This window comes from Kogia breviceps, chromosome 1 (assembly GCF_026419965.1).
Source record: "Kogia breviceps isolate mKogBre1 chromosome 1, mKogBre1 haplotype 1, whole genome shotgun sequence".
In the NCBI taxonomy this organism is placed as follows: Eukaryota; Metazoa; Chordata; class Mammalia; order Artiodactyla; family Physeteridae; genus Kogia; species Kogia breviceps.
In genome coordinates, this window is record NC_081310.1 from 169,815,305 (window position 1) to 169,833,929 (window position 18,625).

At 42.2% G+C, this 18,625-nt stretch overlaps 1 protein-coding gene across 2 annotated transcripts in view; it reads right to left on the bottom strand.

Moving 5' to 3' along the window:
- The window catches only part of SMAP2 (small ArfGAP2), a 46,926-nt gene extending 28,747 nt beyond the window's left edge, over window positions 1-18,179 (bottom strand). The window contains exon 1 of one of the 2 annotated variants that reach the window (XM_059044125.2): window positions 17,604-18,179. In XM_059044125.2, the coding sequence (XP_058900108.1) occupies window positions 17,604-17,706 (103 nt within the window). In that variant the 5' untranslated portion in view covers window positions 17,707-18,179. Of the gene's footprint in view, window positions 1-5,001; window positions 5,345-17,603 lie in introns of those variants that run through there. The other variant, XM_067010462.1, reaches the window with a different exon arrangement.
- Window positions 18,180-18,625: the final 446 nt, after the last annotated feature.

The following is an 18,625-nucleotide window of genomic DNA, read 5'->3' on the forward strand; positions in this document are numbered from 1 at the left end:
AGAGCCAGCTCAAAAGATCTATGACAAAAACTGTGCTGGAGAGGACAAATTTACCTGTTCTCTTTAGAGATTATGTGGATGATGGCAATTTGGGATTAGACAAAAAGAATGGATCAGAAAATGGAGACCACCTAGACTATGAGTCAGAAGTCAGAAGTCAGAAGTCGATTCAAAGAAACTCATCCATGCTGTTACTTAAATGTTTCCTTAAAAAGGCTCGAAGGAGAAAAGCAAGGAATATTTTAAAAATTATGTGAAGATGGGCTTCCCTAGTGGCACAGTGGTTAAAAATCCGCCTTCCAATGCAGGGCACATGGGTTCACGCCCTGGTCCAGGAAGATCCCATGTGCTGCAGAGCAACTAAGCCGGTGTGCCACAACTACTGAGCCGGCGCTCTAGAGCCTGTGAGCCACAACTACTGAAGCCCGCATGCCACAACTACTGCAGCTGCACACCTAGAGCCCGTGCTCCACAACAAGAGAAGCCACCGCAATGAGAAGCCCGCGCTCGGCAACGAAGAGTAGCCCCCGCTCACTGCAACTAGAGAAAGCCCAGGCGCAGCAATGAAGACCCAACGCAGCCAAAAATAAATTAAATAATTAAAAAAAATATGTGAAGACAATCAAATGAAAAGGAGCTTACAAGTCAAATGAGAAACTTCCAAACTGAGCAACCCTCTTTGCAATTTGAATACTCACAGCTTGAAAGTGAAATTCAAAAGCTTCAGCTGAAACTTCAAATAGTGACTGAACTACATCAAGAACATATAATGAAACTTTGCACAAAGTTAATCAAGGAGGGAATTTACTGCTTAGAAGTAAAGAAGAAACTTCCCAAAGTGTACGAAAATATCAGCAGTGTACACCCCAAGTGCAACTCCTACAGAAAGCTGGCCAAAGACCTAGAGAGAGAATTGGAAAGAAACATTTCCTTCTATCAAAGATGGATCATGTCCCATGAGAAAAAACCCTCAACAAAGTTGGCTGGCATCTCTGTTGACTGAGAGAAAGCTCAACAAGCTAAGAAAAGAAATGGTCCCAGGAGATAAAATTGGCCAAAGCAGGGTTTAAATTCCAGCTTTCCCCCAGGGGCTCCTCTGCCCTGCTATTCAGCAAGCAGAGGCCCGAGAGGGTCAGGGAATCCCTCTCCTTCATCAGGTTCCCAGGGAAGGAGGAGGTCAAACCCTTGAGGGCTGAGGGACCCAGGGTCATGTCCAGGTTTAATTCCAGAGCAGCCACCTCCTAAATATCCACAACCATAATAGGACATCTGCCTAATGTTTTCTGTCTTAAAAAGTCCTCTTGATTTCTCTCTTTAGTTAATGGTTGTTATTCAATTGATGCTACATTTGCTTTTACTATAAATCCTAAGATAGAGTTTAATATAATGCTTAAGAATATATTATTTCCACTTCATTGGACTCTCTAGAATTAGACAGCATACCTGCTATACTTTGGCTGCAATAAATGATCCTCTATTACTTAAAGCATCAATTGAAGTTTGATGTGACCAGGAGGAGGCATTTGAAACAATACAGGAAATGCAACAAGCTGTTATTAAAAATCTATAAAAGTAACAATATTTATCCCTATAAATTTTGAATGGTTTTTAAAACAATGTAAAAATAAACAAAAACTAAATAACAATATCCCCAGCTAATCTCAGTACTATTTTTATTGGTTTAGCCCTAAATGCATAGATTAGGGGAATTGACATTTTGCAATTTTTTGTTTCTTGTTTTTAAATTTCTCTTTAACCTCTGTTATTTTGTTGAGCAAATGCTTTGCTGTTTAAATGTTTTAAATTTTTATGAAGTCAAAATAAAAGTTTTCCATTCTAAAAAAAAAAAAACAAAACAGTATGTTCATAGCTCTTGTTAAATAAATGCTCCCACGAGAGACCAGTATGAAAGTTGTGGTACACAGTGCTGGGCCTCCAAGTGGGAAGCCCCTCTCTTTCTAGAGAATCTTGAGTTCAGCATGGAGGATGAGGTCTCTGATTACGCCAGTAACCTTAGGAAGAGGCCTGGATGCCTATCCACTGAGAAATGAGTAAAAGAGCCCTAAGTGAACAGCAGCACAAGAAGGCTAGTTTGGCTTTATCCTCTGGGTCAAGTTCTCCAGAGAGAAAATTGCTGGTGGTGGGTCCTTAGACAGTACCTATCACATGGAGGAGGACCTGGTGCTGGAAAAAAAAAAAAAAAAACATCAAGCAAGGTAACTAAGAATCTACACTGGTCCTATGAAGCTGAGGCAAGTGACCTCAGGATTCTGAAACATAACAGGGACTGGGAACAAGCCGAGTGAGGTAGGATCAGAAGTGAAACCTTCAAAGAAAAGGGTGGCTGTTTTTTAGTTTCATATATTTTGTGATAAGTTCCCTTTTTTGTTCCCTCTTTGTACTCAAAGTTCTGAATGGTGTTAACAGGGCTAAGGGAAAAGAATCAAAGGAAGTGATTTGTGTCTATATATGAGCCAGAGCTTTAGAGCAGAGGCAGCAATGCGATGAATGCACCGATAATCCCGAAGAAGCACCCAAAGAGGGAAAGAGAAGCAGGACACACTGGGGCCACCTGGGCAACTTTCTGTCTCTACCTGCGGATTCTCTTTCCTGAATTCATGTTTTGGAGGTTCACAGGTTTGACAAATAAGGAAAACTGGACTGCTTATACTTTCTGGATCAACTTATTATTGCTCACAAATAGCTCTACGTGGGCTATTACTTCCATTTGCAAAACCTCATTTTGTGAAAATCTTGCTGTCTCCATCAAGCCTTTTTCCTTCCTCTTCTGACTCTCACAGCACTTTGTCATTCTCCTGTGGCACTCGTCTATGCTTGTTCTATTGCTGGGTTTTATATTTGTTTTTATTTTGTGAGCTCCTTTAGGTAACAACTGCCTAAGTTAGCATACTTTTTAAAAACCTAGAATGAGTATTTTTCTTACGTGGACTTGAGGTTTGAATCCCTTATTACTCAGAAAACCACACAAAGGTGATTTAAATATCCTACACAGAAAATTAGGAGGAAGGGTGTCCTTAATGTTCCTTGTATCCTGGTTAGCTGGGTTATTTTGGCTCTAGCTAATTTCCTCTACACAAAGACCCTGCTTAAAGCATTTGTGAATAAGCGAGAAGAGTGGTAGCTGAGGCATGGCTTCTCTGAAAAGGGGAGGGAGGAAATAAAAAATAGCTGCTTTCATTGGGGGCAGGAAGGAGATTATTTCATTAGGAGCCAAACAGTGAGACTATCTCAGTACAAACAATTGTTTGGCTTGAAGGCTCCATGTGGTCAATTACTCTGGCAAAGGCTCAGCTGGAATGGAACACGGAGGCTGCCAAGACTGAGGGATAGAGACTGACACAGGCTCAAGTGTCTCAGTCATGGCTCTGGGATCCCAGAGCATCCCAGCAAGGATGCTCATAGAACACACTCTACCCCAATCAGCAAAGAGCATCATTCTGCACCCAACCCAGTCAAGAATGTGGACTGAAAAGAGATGAGAAAAAGATGACACTGGGGACAAATGTAAAGTAATTCAACCTAAAAAGAACATTTTGGGGGTGGGGGAGAGATAAATTAGGACTGTTGGATTAACATATACACACTACTACAAGGACCTACTGTATAGCACAGGGAACTATATTCAATATCTTTTAATAACCTAAAATGGAAAAGAATCTGAAAAAGAATATATATATATATATATATATAAATATATAACTGAATCAGTTTGCTGTACACCTGAAACTAACACAATGTTATAAACTAACTATACTTCAAAAAAATGGTTAAAAATTTTTAAAATAAAACAAAACCAACATTTCGTAGCAAAAGCAATGAGGATAAAACCCAGATCTTATAAGAGAGCTAAAACATTTCAATCACTACCTCAATGGCTTTCATCAGGCTGGGGGGTTGGAGGTGTGTAGAGATGGATCGCTGAGCTAACAGCCGGGCAATTATTTCAAAGTCGGCCAGGTGAACCTGATATTTCAAAACTTGACATTATAATTAAACTAATTTCCTATCACTCATGAGCTCACTTCAGGAAACAGATGTTTAACTCGATTCTCTAGAAGTTATTGTCTTCACCCCCTGGGGACATTTAGTTCTTTATGTTTTTTAAGTTACTTCCCGTTAAAGCCTTAGCTTCCTCTTTGCAACAACAAATAGCTTCCCATATTCTGAAAAAAATACTGAAGATGCAAAGTAAGCCTGCCCACTGAGGGGAGGCATATCTTTAGAAGAAGCTACCAAAGAAAGGTGATAGAGCTCTTGACCAATGAGATTGCTCTTCATCCTCCATCCCCAGGGCAGGTAATGAGCATCAGAGGACCAATATGAAAATAGATATTAAAAATAGCCACATTCAAACAGTACCACTCTTCTTTCTGTAGAGCAGTGCTTCTCAACCGAAGCAATTTCCCCCTCAAGTGGCAATGTCAATGTCTGGAGACATTTTTAGTTGTCACAACTGGCAGAGAGTTGGGGTGCTACTGGCATCTAGTAGGTGAGGCCAAGGATGCTGCTTTACCTCCTATACAGGACAACCTCTCAACAAAGAAGTATCCATAACATCAATAGTGCTGAGAAACCATCTTGAAGCCACTTAGTTTGAAGCATGTGAGATATAAGAATATGCCAATCCTGTGGAAAATCCATTTCTCTTGTTCTGTAACAAACAGATAAACATTTCGATACAGAATTCCAAAGCTGGAAAGAACCTTAAGGATTATCTAGTCCAAGCACAGCTGGAGAGTCTAAGGCCCGGGGAGGTCAAGTCATTTACCCAAGTTCATAGAAGAAATCATCAGCTGGACTGGAATGAGAATCATTTTTCTACACCCTAAATGTGTGTTATACATAGTAGATGCTCAATAATAGTCCCTAAATTGATATCCTATTCTTCAGGTGTTCTTTTCTCTTCTCACATACACACTCTCTGCTGCTGGAAAGCCCAAGGCCTGAGCTTGTATGTGAAGGCTCATCCACACCCCTTACCAGCCATGTTCCTCTTCCTCAGAGGAAGCCCAGAAGTGAAGGAGAGCGAAGGAGAAGCAGCCAGGCAGAACTCATTTTTCACTTGTTTGAAGGGAAGCTCGTGCTTTTCACACAGGCAGAGAGAGGCTTTACTCAAAACCTTCCGAGTCAGCAAATGAACTGTTGTACGAGACCACAGACACGTGAACTTCTTCCTTCCACGACGGTGTGCAGCTTTCCCAACACATCAGAGGAGCCCCAACCAATGGCAAACAGATGGAAAACCAGTGCGAGTTTAACTGAATCACAACCGTATCCAAAAGCTAGAGAACTTTCATCTCTACAGAAACAGCAGAATAGAAATGAATTCTGGGACCAAAGTACAGATGGTTAGTCCAGGGACACGCAGAATGTTAGTCATCAAAACAGCCCTGGCTTAAGGGAGCAGAGCAAAAAGTGGAGATTTGCCCTTTCAAAAGAAGATATTCACTATCTCTCAAAAGCCAGGTGTTTCAGAACTGGGTATAATGAGGTACGGGTCGGAAGGTATGGTGCCAGTGGGTGGCGAAAGATGCCAGCTGTGTGGATAGAAAGTTCCTGCAAAGGGGACATTACGCAGAGGAACTCAGGGCAGGTCTCTTGGGGAAAAAAATCGCGGCTTCGAAAGAGCCAAAGCAAGGTTCTTCAAATTAGACAAACCTGTTCCAGGAGGAACAAGGGGAGCTTCTAAAAGCTTATGCAAGGCTATGATTAATCTCTATGGCACCTGAGGACAGTGTCTAAATATTTACTCCCAGCCCACAAAAAGGCTAAAGGACTGCTATTTCAGCCTCCCGTTTTACACTCCCTGCTCCATTTCCCCTAAAATGGTGTGTCTCACTGAGACTTCCTACGGAAAGGGCAGAATACCAGCTCTGTGACTGGCTCCAGCTTTCAAGGTGGTACAGATGCCAGAACACACAAAAGACATGGTGCACAGAAGCAACTGCCACAGAGAAACCTTGAGATTCACCTGCTCGGCTTCCTGCAATGTCACAGAGCTTCAAATATCTGAGTTAAGAGTATGAGGGTGACTTTCAAAAAACTAAACAAGATTATGATCTGAACACGCATAACTAGAATAGTGTTCACGACAGAGACACAGACACTACCCGATGCTGTGCTCTGGCTAACAGGAAAACACGGGACTCAGTCCCAGTCCTCATGGAATTCACAGTCTAAGGAAAGCTTTGTAAAACAAAAACAAAAAACAGTAGCTGTTATCCCCTTTCCACCAATGTAGGGCTTCTAATCCTTCTTCTCAGTGGACTGAGTTTAAGTGAAGGAGGCCTGTATGAACAACATAAGATGCTGATAAACGGCCCAACAGTATTTCCACATACCAAGTATATAATGTGGAAATTGCACGTGAGATATAAGACTATATCTTGGCCCATCTTGCTGTGATCATGTCCCATAAACCTGTTCCTTATGGTCAAGCCTGGATTCTCCTCAGCTCTCTGTGCTCCTTGTCTCAAATGTCCACTGCCATGAGGCAGTTCAAAATGAACTGCCCCCACAGCAAGGACATCCCTACATGGGCTTAACCCAGAGGACTCCCTGACAACTCCTTAAAATTAGAGGGTGCACATAACTACTCAACTCTGAACACATAAATAACCCATTAGTCTCACAGCAACACAAAAATTCACAATGTCTCATTATCTTATAACACTGAAAAATTAAGACCCAAGGGTCCAACAATTGGGCAAGAGTTAAGTAATGATATATTCAAACAATGAAATACAATAAAGGCATTTAAATGTTTTTAATGTCATGAAAAATGCTTATGATAAATGTTAAGCAAAATAATAATGATATAAATTATTATAGTATAAGCTGAAATAAAAAATGGGTGATAAGGATTATATGAAATATCTTCTGCATCATACTTTTTCATACTTTCCAATGATATTCATCACAAATACGAATAACTTTCATAATGAGAAAAAATAAAGTTTTTGTTTTTTAAGGAAAAGCATTTAATGATGTTTAGCTAATAAGCACAACTGGTCTGAGAGTCTGTTCCTATGGTAACAACTTTTTTTTTCTTTTTTCTTTTTTCTTTTTGGTCATCCAGCATGTGGGATCTTAGTTCCATGACTGGGGATCAAACCCCCGCCCCCTGCAGTGGAAGCAAGGAGTCTTAACCACTGGACCGCCAAGGAAGTCCCTTTTTTCCCCTTATATGCATAAGAAGTCTAATGAAACTGAGCCTTATTTTTACTCTGTCCTTGATTTGAGTCACTTGTGCCTGGTGCCTATTCACAGACTAGGCTCAAAACCAAGTCAGAATGCTCAGAGGAGTGATTTAGAATCTTCCTGATTCCAATGCTGTATTTAATGATGCTTCCTTTCTCTCACATAAAAGCTATTAACGTTAATAATAGCACTCACACTCTACGAAAGACCTTTGCTCAAAATTCTCCTCGGTCTGAAACAGTTCCTCCAACCCAACCCCTCACATCTACCTTCACAGAGACAAAGTCCCCAGTCCTTATAGGTATTATTTCAATAAAAATGCTTTCAACATAGCAGAAGAGCCTGAATCTTTTCTTTCTTTCTTTTTCAAATCAGCTGTCACACAAATTGGTTTCCATTAGGTCTGGTGTTGCCAGCTATTTTGAACACAAGCATCGTGATTAGAACAGGGAGTTTCCTTCCTATTTCTCATCAGAGGGCTTGGGTCAGTTATAACACAAGTGGTAAAGTATCAACAAGAAAAGCCACCAATGCCCTTTCCCTCACCAGCATATGATATTACCAGTTCACATGGAAAATTCTGTACGAAATTATTTTTCGAAGGCATTAGAACAAAAACCATCTAAACAATATTAAGACACAGTTTTTAACTCAAGGCTTGAAACACTAGAGATTTCATTTCTAAATACACACACACACAGAGGGGACTTCCACTAAGACAAGAAAAGAGGAAGAAGTTAAAATGTACTTCGTGTGTACTTCAGGAAGTAACATTGTAGGATTAACATGTAAACTCACATCTAAAGGTGTAAGCGCTGAGGTAGAGGCATATCGGGATTTATCACCTTCCCATCACTAGCAACTGCTGTGAAAGACAGTATGGCTATTTGCAATAGAGGAAAAGAAGAGGTGCTCTATTTTCTCACATCTCTATGCTGCGACAGGCTTATCAGCTACAGCTGAGAGTAGGTCTCTCTTCCTCCTGCCTTTGCTCTACTATTTTCAACACATGATAAAATGAGAAAGTTACACATTTGTTTTTTGGGTGAGGAGAAATGACACGAAGCCTGAGGGATCCAGTTCTCATTGTTTCCGATTAAGACATTTCTTTTTGAAAATTTTGACTTGAAGTTAAATAAGGATGAACAGAGCATTTTCCAAGTGGGCTTATGAAGTCCAGTACTTTCTAAATAAACCATATCCTACAGGTATGTAAAAATCAAACCAGAATACCCATAGGAAATATACAAATGGGGAAAAAGAGGGCTATGGTCAACAAAAATAGTCAGAAAACTACTTAACATTACTTGAAAACGAAAACGAGCAGCAATAAAAAAAAAAAAAATCCCAGCAATATGTTACAAAGGTGGGATTCCAGGGCGTTTCAGCCACACAGGAGGGAGCATGGGGGTCAGGGGGAGTGGTGGACAAACTGAAGACAACCACCAGGGCAACCTTACACTGATGGATGGCCACAGATGAAGGCAGATTTGGCTCATCTCTGGGGTTTTCCACTGGGAAGGGACCTGCAGTTCAGCCATCAATGGACCAGCATCCACAAAGCCTGTGGGGAAATATAGGATCCAGAAGAGTGGGGTAGGGAAGGAGAAAGTTTGGGAAATGGAAGAGTCAAACACAGTAGTGCAATATTGTAATTATTCAACACGAGGCTTCAAAAACGCATAGATGTACCTCTTAAGGTAAAATGGACTGGATGGGAACAACTGGTGCTCTGGGAAGCAGGCTGATACGCTTTTTACAATACCAAATTACACTTCAATCACATCTGTGAATTATAGTAGTACCTGCTAAGAGGAAATTAATTTTTGGAGAAAAGAGAAAAACAATGAAACCTATGCAATTTTTTTTTTTTTAACCATTGGTAACTTTACTCGATGAGGGTTCCTTATCCATAGCTTCTGTGGAAAATAACAGCCTAAAAGCAAACATACTCACACTCCACTGAAAACGCTTGTTGGCCTAGTTCCACCAATTCCATTAACGTGGCAGGCGCCCAAAGGCAGGTGACCTGATTGACAAGAAAAGCACTTCTAGAAAGTGCTAAATTTGTATCATGTAACTCATTAAACACTTTATAATCAAGGAGAAAACCAGTAGCCATAACTTGAGAAGCTTTGTCTTTAAATGGAACAGCAGCAACCTTCCAAATAAGACAAAATATTTTTTATTTTTCAGGTTCAGTATAGAAGATAGTATGTCCAGTGATCTTACCTCTCTCACCTAGTGGTAACCGGACTGAATCGGGGGGGCGTGCGGCACAGGCAAACCGATCAAACTATTTAAAAAGATACGTGGCACAAGGAAAACTTCCTTAACGATCAAGGAAAGTCTAATCTGTACCACGTTTTAAGGCTGCAATCCTCAAAACTCTCTTTGTACCTCTTAAGTGTTACGGACTCAAAGTTTTTAGCTGTAGATGGGACAAGCTCAGTGCATACACATCATGCTTAAGGCTTCCCAGAATTAACAGGGTGGGAACTTATTTTCTGAGTAGCCAAACGATAAATTGTCCTGGTGGAGACCAAAAGTCACATACAGATTCCACAGAATCCGCACATCCTAGTTATATAGGCAATGGCTATATAAAAGTTACATTACTTCCCAGGACTAATTTACTGTTTCAGCAACAGTTAAGATCCTAGATCCTTTTGAAGCACAAGAGGTTATCTGCCTGAAAACCCTTCTTATTGCTTGTCCAAAATAACTGTTTACTTACAAGGAGAAAGAATTACATCTTGGAGATTTAAGTGCCTTTGTGCCTTTGCCTGTCTCAGCTTGGATCCTCCCCTTGCTCTATACTATCACAAGGAACTACATCTCCCAGGCTCCCTTGCCAACTGATTTCTGAGTTCCACCAATGGGAGGCACTGATGAGGAAAGGCAGGAGAAGGAGGGAAGCCAGGGTAATGCTCTCTATCTTACTTGGTCTGAGTTCCAGCTGCCACCAGACAGCTCTTCTTTCCAGCCTTCTAGTTCACAGCAGATGGCTCAGGCTTCTGGCCTTTGGTGACACCAGCAGCTTCTAATTTCCTTAGGGGCCTAGGAGCTCCCAGGTGTTGCCAATCTCTGGGTTGTCTCACCACCCCATTGACCTCTTGGCTCTTGTATCACCTATGAAAACTATTCCATATTAAATTCCCTCTGCTTGTACCACCTACAGTGCTTTCTGTTTCTCTGAAGGGTCCCTGACTTTAAAATATATTTTAAAACTTAGCTTTCCTAAGAATTACACAAATATTCAGATAACTTATAAAGGATTTCTTCTAATAAGAAACAAAGGATTTATACTGTGCAAACAAATATTTACTGAGAGCCTGACCTGTGCCAACCATTGTTCTAGGTGCCAGGAATACTATAGTGAACAAAACAGGCACAAAACCCCTGCCCTCATGGAGCTTACATTCTAGTGGATGTGTTAACTGTAGCAAGTTGCAATTTTAAGAAGTTAACTAGCAGAGGAATATTTCTTTAGCAATAGAGGAATTTGGTAAAAGTGAATTAACTTTAAGGGGTTCTACTCTACATAGACTTGGTTCCTACCTTTTCAATGTGGTATGCTGAACTGTCACACTCCAGGGGCCAACACAGAACTTCTTCAAAGTTAGTATCTACTTAAACTGGCCACTTGCTCAAACAGAAGTATAACTGTGATAAGGATTTAAGCAGACACAATGACAAAAGTTAGGCACTATATGCTTAGAATGTAAAACACATGTGTGTTTTATGCAGATTCTTGCTGGGCATCTTTTTCACAGGGGATATCATTTGGAGGAATTGAGTCTGAGTCCATTTAATATGTCACTTTATCTCTCCCTTATGACACAGGTAGCTTCCAACATAACATACTAAGCCAGCTGCAATATTCATAACGAGTAACGTGTTGTGGTCTCCAGCTGCATGACATTATTTCCAAGATGGAATTTTCAGGCAGAACAGAAGCCAACAATGACTCATGTGGTGAACAGTAATATAGACAACTGTGCCCAAGAAAGCTGCCACCTACATACCATAATGACATCAGATGAAAAATGCAGAAAGAAGGAAATTTTCTGATTTATTTGAAAGCGATAGATTTGTTGAAAGGTATACTGAGAGATGTGGCTGCAACTGCCTGTTTACACATCCTAAGCACTGAACAACCAAGGGCGCACTCAAATATTCAACACTCTTAGACTGCTTGAGTATGAGAGCACGCTCAGCCTCAAAATTCAACATCATCAACTCCAGAAATGGCATATGACATCTACTGCTGACGTTTCACTAGACTTCTCTAAGATAGTTTAATGTACTCATGAGGGTACACTTCCATGGAGACCTAGTGGGCACAATACTCAGACCTTCCTTCCTACGCAGCAGTTAGAGAACATTTCGTGTTTGTAATATTTATAATTCCATTTGAGTAGCAGGTGGACTTCCAATACTAGGGGCTCTTCTTACACAACAGGGAGTCTAAAGCATATGCATAATCTCAATGCCATACAGCAAGTAAACTACAGAGCTAGGATTTTAACCTTATGGGTCTCTGCCTACCTTATCCCTTGCCAATCCCCAACATGTAGTGACAATATACTAAAGAATCTCTCTCTCTCTCTCTCTCTCTCTCTCTCTCTCTCTCTCACACACACACACACACACACACACACACACACACACACACACGGTACAGCACATCTTGGCTACTGCACATTTTGCTTCCTCTGCCTGGAATGCACTAAATTCACCTGACAAAGTCATGCTTATCATTCAAGACATAGCCTACTTGTCTCTCTGAGCCATGACTTCCTAGGCAGACTTTTGCTTTCTTCAATGCTTTCATTGCTCCCTGTACACAATCCTTCAATGATAATTACTACATTGCATCATTTATCTGCTTACACATCTGCTTGCCCATTACACTATAAAATCCTTGAAACCAAAGGCTCTATCTTTTAATCTACATGTCTTGGTACAGTGTTTGACACAAAGCAGGTGCTTAAGAACTGTTTTCTGAATGAATATATATAGTGTGGGATTGTACTCTCAGGCTTGCAAAGAGTTCTTAAAAGATAAGGCATTTTGTATTCTCTATCTATCCCACTGCCACTGGATAATGGCAAGGAGAACGAATAGGAAAGTATCTCCCAGGGAACAGGTTTAACAAGTTGATATTAAAGGACAACCTAATGGGGACTTTTATAAATTACTTTCAGTAAAACTGTGTCAGGCTTCCCTGGTGGCGCAGTGGTTGAGAGTCCGCCTGCCTATGCAGGGGACATGGGTTCGTGCCCCGGTCCGGGAAGATCCCACATGCCGCGGAGCGGCTGGGCCCGTGAGCCATGGCCGCTGAGCCTGCGCGTCCGCAGCCTGTGCTCCGCAACGGGAGAGGCCACAACAGTGGAGAGGCCCGCGTACCGCAAAAAAACAAACAAAAAACCTGTGTCAACCTAACTACAACTGTCAGAGTTAAGGTGCATTAGCTGTAAAAAGCCAGAAAGTTATTTGATCTTGGCTGGAGAAGGGTGTTTAACAACTGGAGATGGAAGGAAATTCCTTCTGTTGTCTGGATCTGATGCAATTTAAAAAAATCTCTTAACAGGTGCCACAGATACAGCTAAAATAATTAAAAATTGATAGGAATGTTCATTTCTAAGGAATGATATTTAACAAGCAATGATTTAGCTATTGTCAGAAAACAAAAGTAAAACAAAGCTAGAGATTAATTTACCAGAGTTAAAATTTGGGACTAATATTTTTTTTAAAAAGTCTACAGAAAGATTCCCTGGTTTAACCTTTCATACAACTTTGAAGAGTCAGGAAACATCCAGAGACCATCCTCAAGGGTACCATAAAGTCCTATAGGAAATGGTTTTGGCTTAAAAACTAGGTGGTTTTTTTATTCGGTGAGTTATTCAGTGAGTCATTCTAACTGTGGCTTCCAGTAACTAGAGTATTTAAGGGAATAAAGTCTGAAAGTGAAATGAATAAAATCACGATAAAATAAACAAGTTCAGCAATGGTAATAATAAATAATGCTTACATTTGTGTAACACTTTAGTTTACGACGCATTTTTATTTTTCAAATGAGGAAAATTAAACTGAGAAAGGTAGTGTGCTGAAGGTCACAAAGCTAAAATAAGCAGAGTAATGGAGTTTAACTGTATGTTCCAACATCAAAAGTCTACAGCTCTGATTCTTTGCCACCTGAAAGGAGAGCCTACCTGTGCTATGGATGGGCCTAGGACACTTTCTAAGATGACTTCAGTGAGAGTAGATGTTTCCAAATCACTTACGCATATCTTTCAACTTAATACCCTGAAAGAATGGGGACGCTCTTTAATGTGCATGGAGAGAGAATCTCCATGCCCTCCACGTTATACTGTGGACTGAAAAATGCCAGGCGCCATGAACTGTGGGTAACATGCTACTATTTGCATAAAAGCACTGAAAAGAAATATATTTAAATGTAGGTTTTTTGTCCATGCATATACTATCTCTTAAAAGTCACATAAGAAATTATTAACAGTGGTTACTTGAAGAAGCACTGGAAAATGGTGGCTAAGGGTCAGGGACGGGAACACAACTTTTCACTGTACATATTCCCTTTTGAACTTTTTGAATTTTGAACCACGTGAAAGTGGTTTTGCAAAAAGTGAATTGAAATTTAAGAATACATAATGGGAGTTGGAACAAAGGCAATGGTTAGGTGACTCAAAGTGAAACATTTCAGAAATGGGATGTAGCAGAAGAACAGAGAAGTAAAAAGGTATTACAAAGTTTTTGTCAGACTCCAGAATTCCATGTGGTATTTCACAGTTGGAAGTAAACATTCCTCAAGACCATCAAATTTCTTCCATTCTAATTCTTTGCTCATTAAACAGCTCTCAATTTTTCACTAACCTTGATACTGAGAAAGGAATGTCCCAACAGTGGATATAAGTATTCAGGTCATCAGAAAGGTAAATAAGTAAATAAGTATTTGGTAAATAAGACAGTGTCCAGTTTAAACAAGTCTTTTGTTGTTCCACGGCATGTGGGATCTTCCTGGACCAGGGCTCAAACCAGTGTCCCCTGCGTTGGCAGGCGGATTCTTAACCACTGTGCCACCAGGAAAGTCCTAAACCAGTCTTTGACAAGGTTGATTAGGGGTTATTCCAGGCACACTGATAAAATATGCAACTGCAGAGCTAAAGATTAAACCTTAGACCAGTATAACCCCACCAACAGTCTATCCAAAAATGGAACCTGGCCTCAACTAGATGGAATTAACCATTAACATATCTGAAATTTCCAGTATATTTGTCCTCTGTTCTTCCACAACTTAAGTCAGTCCAAAATTTTACCCTAAAGGTCACAATAACTTAAGGGCTTTGGATGATGAAACCACATCTTTCAGCCTAAAGCAAGTCACAGCATTTTTTTAAAGGCAATACCAAAGCAGCCTCCGTTCCCACACAGAAATTATTTCAATGCCTTAGAGGTACCGGAAACTGGTGAGTCTCATGCTCAAGAGAGTTAAAAAACCCCAGGACCAACAAAACTTGTACTATACAAAGAGAACACATGTTTATTCTCTATTCTGATGTTCAAATTACATATCTAAAGATAATATCATGCTTAAATCAGTTTAAGATTTTTTTTAAAACAAACTTATTGCCAGAGTTATTTTGGAACATTACAAAAATACCTGCTCAAAGGTCTGCAGTTCAGGGCTACATCATCTGATTTTATATTAATGGATTAGCAAGCAGTCACTCACCAGGTCCTATACAATTAAGCTCTCAGTTTTCTAAGGAAGAAAGGACATGAGACCTACAGATAAATACTCAAGTGCAAACCTCATTTTAGCCTACAGCTTTAAAATTCCTCCTCCCACTAAATGTATTATTATTACTTATTTTTACCAGAGTTTAACAGCTAACTTAATCTACAGATGCAAGCGTCTCTTCCTTCCATGGTCTGACATTTGTCCACATGATGATTACAACAACTAAAATCAGGAAAAAGGAGAGGGAAAATGAGTAAAAGGAGTTGAAAGAGTGGAAGGGGCTAGCTAATTCACAAACTGGATAAACTGAGGCCACAACAAATGTCTTAACTGAAAGATGACTGACTGACACATTGTCATCTCCTTTTTAATACAATGGCCAAGTCACTGAAGCCACCAAGCCAAAAGGTAAAGCTAATTTGTGAAAAGAAATTGTTTCAGGAACCAGGATTCTACTAGCAAGAGCAGTTAATAAAGTTTACAGGCCAGCAGTCACTAGCTTTCATTAAGAATGAATTGACTAATGTTTTATTACCTGATCCCCAGTAATTCTGTTGATAAAGAGCAACGGAAAATTTGGAGGAAGAAGTGATGAATCAACCTCTCTTCCATGTGCTATATTTTATAGGAATATGAGTAAGTATAAGAGTGGTATGCAAAATAGGGGATGGGGGTGGTACTAATCATCAAAATGGCATCTGACTCCCCAAATGTAGCAATGCTCACTCCAGTGGGTTGCTTCACTGTGACTCAAGATCTGTCAACTGAGGACACAAGGGAATTTGAGTAAAACCAAGAGATATACTCTTAAATTTTAAACCAAATCTTCCAATAGATCTAGCACAAGATTTCACGAGTCAACTATAAGAAATTAACTTACTCAACGTAAATTGATTCTAAAGTACTTTTAAAAATGAATTATTGCCAGTGCAAAAATTTAGGAGAGAAGTCTGGCGACCTGCTTTCCTAATGGCACATGCCATTTATCCATTGGTAAAGGGTACTAAAATATACTACGAGGTGTCCAAATAAAAGTGTCTGTCTCCTGTTCTCCTTCAATAACCTTACTTCTCGGACTTCCCTGGTGGCGCAGTGGTTAAGAATCTGCCTGCCAATGCAGGGGACACGGGTTCGAGCCCTGGTCCGGGAAGATCCCACATGCCATGGAGCAACTAAGCTTGTGCACCACAACTACTGCGGCTGCGCTCTAGAGCCCGCGAGCCACACTGCTGAGCCCGTGTGCCACAACTACGGAAGCTCACGTGCCTAGAGCCTGTGCTCCCAGCAAGAGAAGCCACCACAATGAGAAACCCGCGCACCGCAACGAAGAGTAGCCCCCGCTTGCCGCAACCGGAGAAAAGCCCGCGTGCAAGCAACGAAGACCCAACGCAGTCAAAACTAAAAACAAAGAACAAAAACCTTACTTCTCTAAAATAAAAGGTAATTAAGTGAAAGCATCAATTAAGCATGTACTTCCTTTCTCAATATTGATAAATACAAATCCATTTGAACCTTTGTTGTGTACTATACACCCAACATGCTATATGGCAAACAATCCAGGCAAATTCACTGCATTATGAACAAAAGTAAATTAACAATAGCTCCCAAAATATATCCCTTTCTACCCAAACCAAAAAGGAAAAGAATTTTCCCAACTTCTCCAATTTATATTCCAAAGAATTAAGAAAGAAAATAAGGAAACAAAATATTTATAATCTATCAATTTCGAGTGCAAATATTTCACTAATAACCGAGCTTTTGTAGCATACTGATTTGTAATTGTATCAAATCATGAATCTTTGAGGGCACAGAAAACAAAGACTAAATGGCTCTGCCAATCTACAATGGTCATATTTCACCTTTAGAAGCGTGATGGCCATAAAAGCAACAAATTCGATGTATCCCTTGCTTCCTCCTCCGCACTGATTAAACCAATCCTGCACTACAGACACAGTCTGCTAGTTTCTGCCACCACACACACATCAGGCCTCCAACACACTCCACAAGCCAGGGCTAGGCTGTCTAGAAGTCCGCACTGTGTCACTGCATAAGGCAGTTCCCCCCTCCACACATCCAGAAAGAGGAAAGCCACCTAAGCGCTCTGTCAGATCTCAACAAGGCTGTAAAATGACAGATAGAACTGCTAACCAAATAGCAGGCAGCGACGCTCACCACCTTTAATCATTTAAGCAGTTTTCCTCCCCGTCATCTCGCTTCTCCCCGCCCCCACCCCCACCCCCGCGCGCACCACCGCAGTTCGCCCCCAGCTTTGCAAGCGGAAGGCTGCGAGCTTTGGGCTGCCTCTGGACTGACAGTCGGCCCAGAACTCATTCAGAGCCCTGAAATACAGACATTCTCACCTGCACACACCACGCCACTTCCACCCACACCACCACCGCCCCACCCCCCAACCACACACACTCGCCCTCGCAACCTCTCCCCACACCAATCCCGGCGCCGCAGAACACCTAGCAGCCTCATCAGCAACGGTAGCACGCGTTACCATTTAGATGATCCAGGCCACCTAAGCTCCAGAGACCGCCCCCTCCCCACACCGGCCGCCTCCCCCGTGCCGCCCGGAGGCTGGACCCCTCGCCCGCCAGGAGGGATGCGCTACCTTTAGACTGGCAGTCCGCACAAAACTTGTTATCCTCCTCCAGCAGCAGGTTGGCTAGGACCGCCTGGTACCGATCCACGTCCTTCACCGATTTGCCCGTCATGGCCAGGGTGCCGGCGGGGGCAGAGGGCGACGCGCCCTCCTCGCCCCCAGAAACCCCTGCCTCAGCCCGGAGCTGGTCCCCCGCCCAGGGGCACCTCCTGAGCGGGGGAGAGCCCTCTCCCACCGCCCGGCCCGGCACCCCTTCTCGGGTCAGCCGCACCAGCCCCCGACTCTGCAGCCCCTCAGCGTGGCGCCCCCTGGCGGGCTTAGGGAAAGACCCGTGTCCCGACGAGGCTGCCGGACCAGGCAGGGATCCTCAGCCCAGGCAAGGGGGTCGCTCAGGCCTCCTGCGTGCCGGGCGCAGAGACGACCCCCAGGCCTGCCTGTGTGCGAGCCGTGCGTTCCGCGCCTCGGTTTCCCAGGCAGCTGCTGCCGGCCCTGCCACCACCTCTGCCGCCTACTTCCGGCAGCTCTTCCTCTCCTCCTCCACCCCTCCCAGCCCGCGCATGCGTCCCGCCCCCACCGCTTCGGACTGGGCTCTTCCCTCCGCTCCGCCTCTCAGCAACCAATCGGGGCAGAAGTGAGGGGCGGAGCTTGGGTGGGGCGGAGGGGGAAGTGGGCCCGCCCCCTGCATGTCCTTGGAAAAGAATGAATGGAGCCGGCGGAAGCGAGTGGAGAGAGTAGAGGCAAGCGAAGGGAAACAACAATTAATATTAGCTAAGCTCTTACTGTGTGCCAGGCGCTGTGCTAAGCGCTTTATATGCATTATCCCAATATAATCCCAAAACCTCTCTACGAGTTAAATATTTACCATCCTTATGTAACGTGGTGGTTGTGAATACTCCAAAGTCCTCCAGCTTATTCTTTCCTTCAACAGCCAATAGAACGGCCCAACCTCCTAACCCAGGATAAGAGGGCATCACAACCTCCCCGACTTTTCAGAGGATTCTGGTTACCTCTCACTTGGAATGCATGCTCCT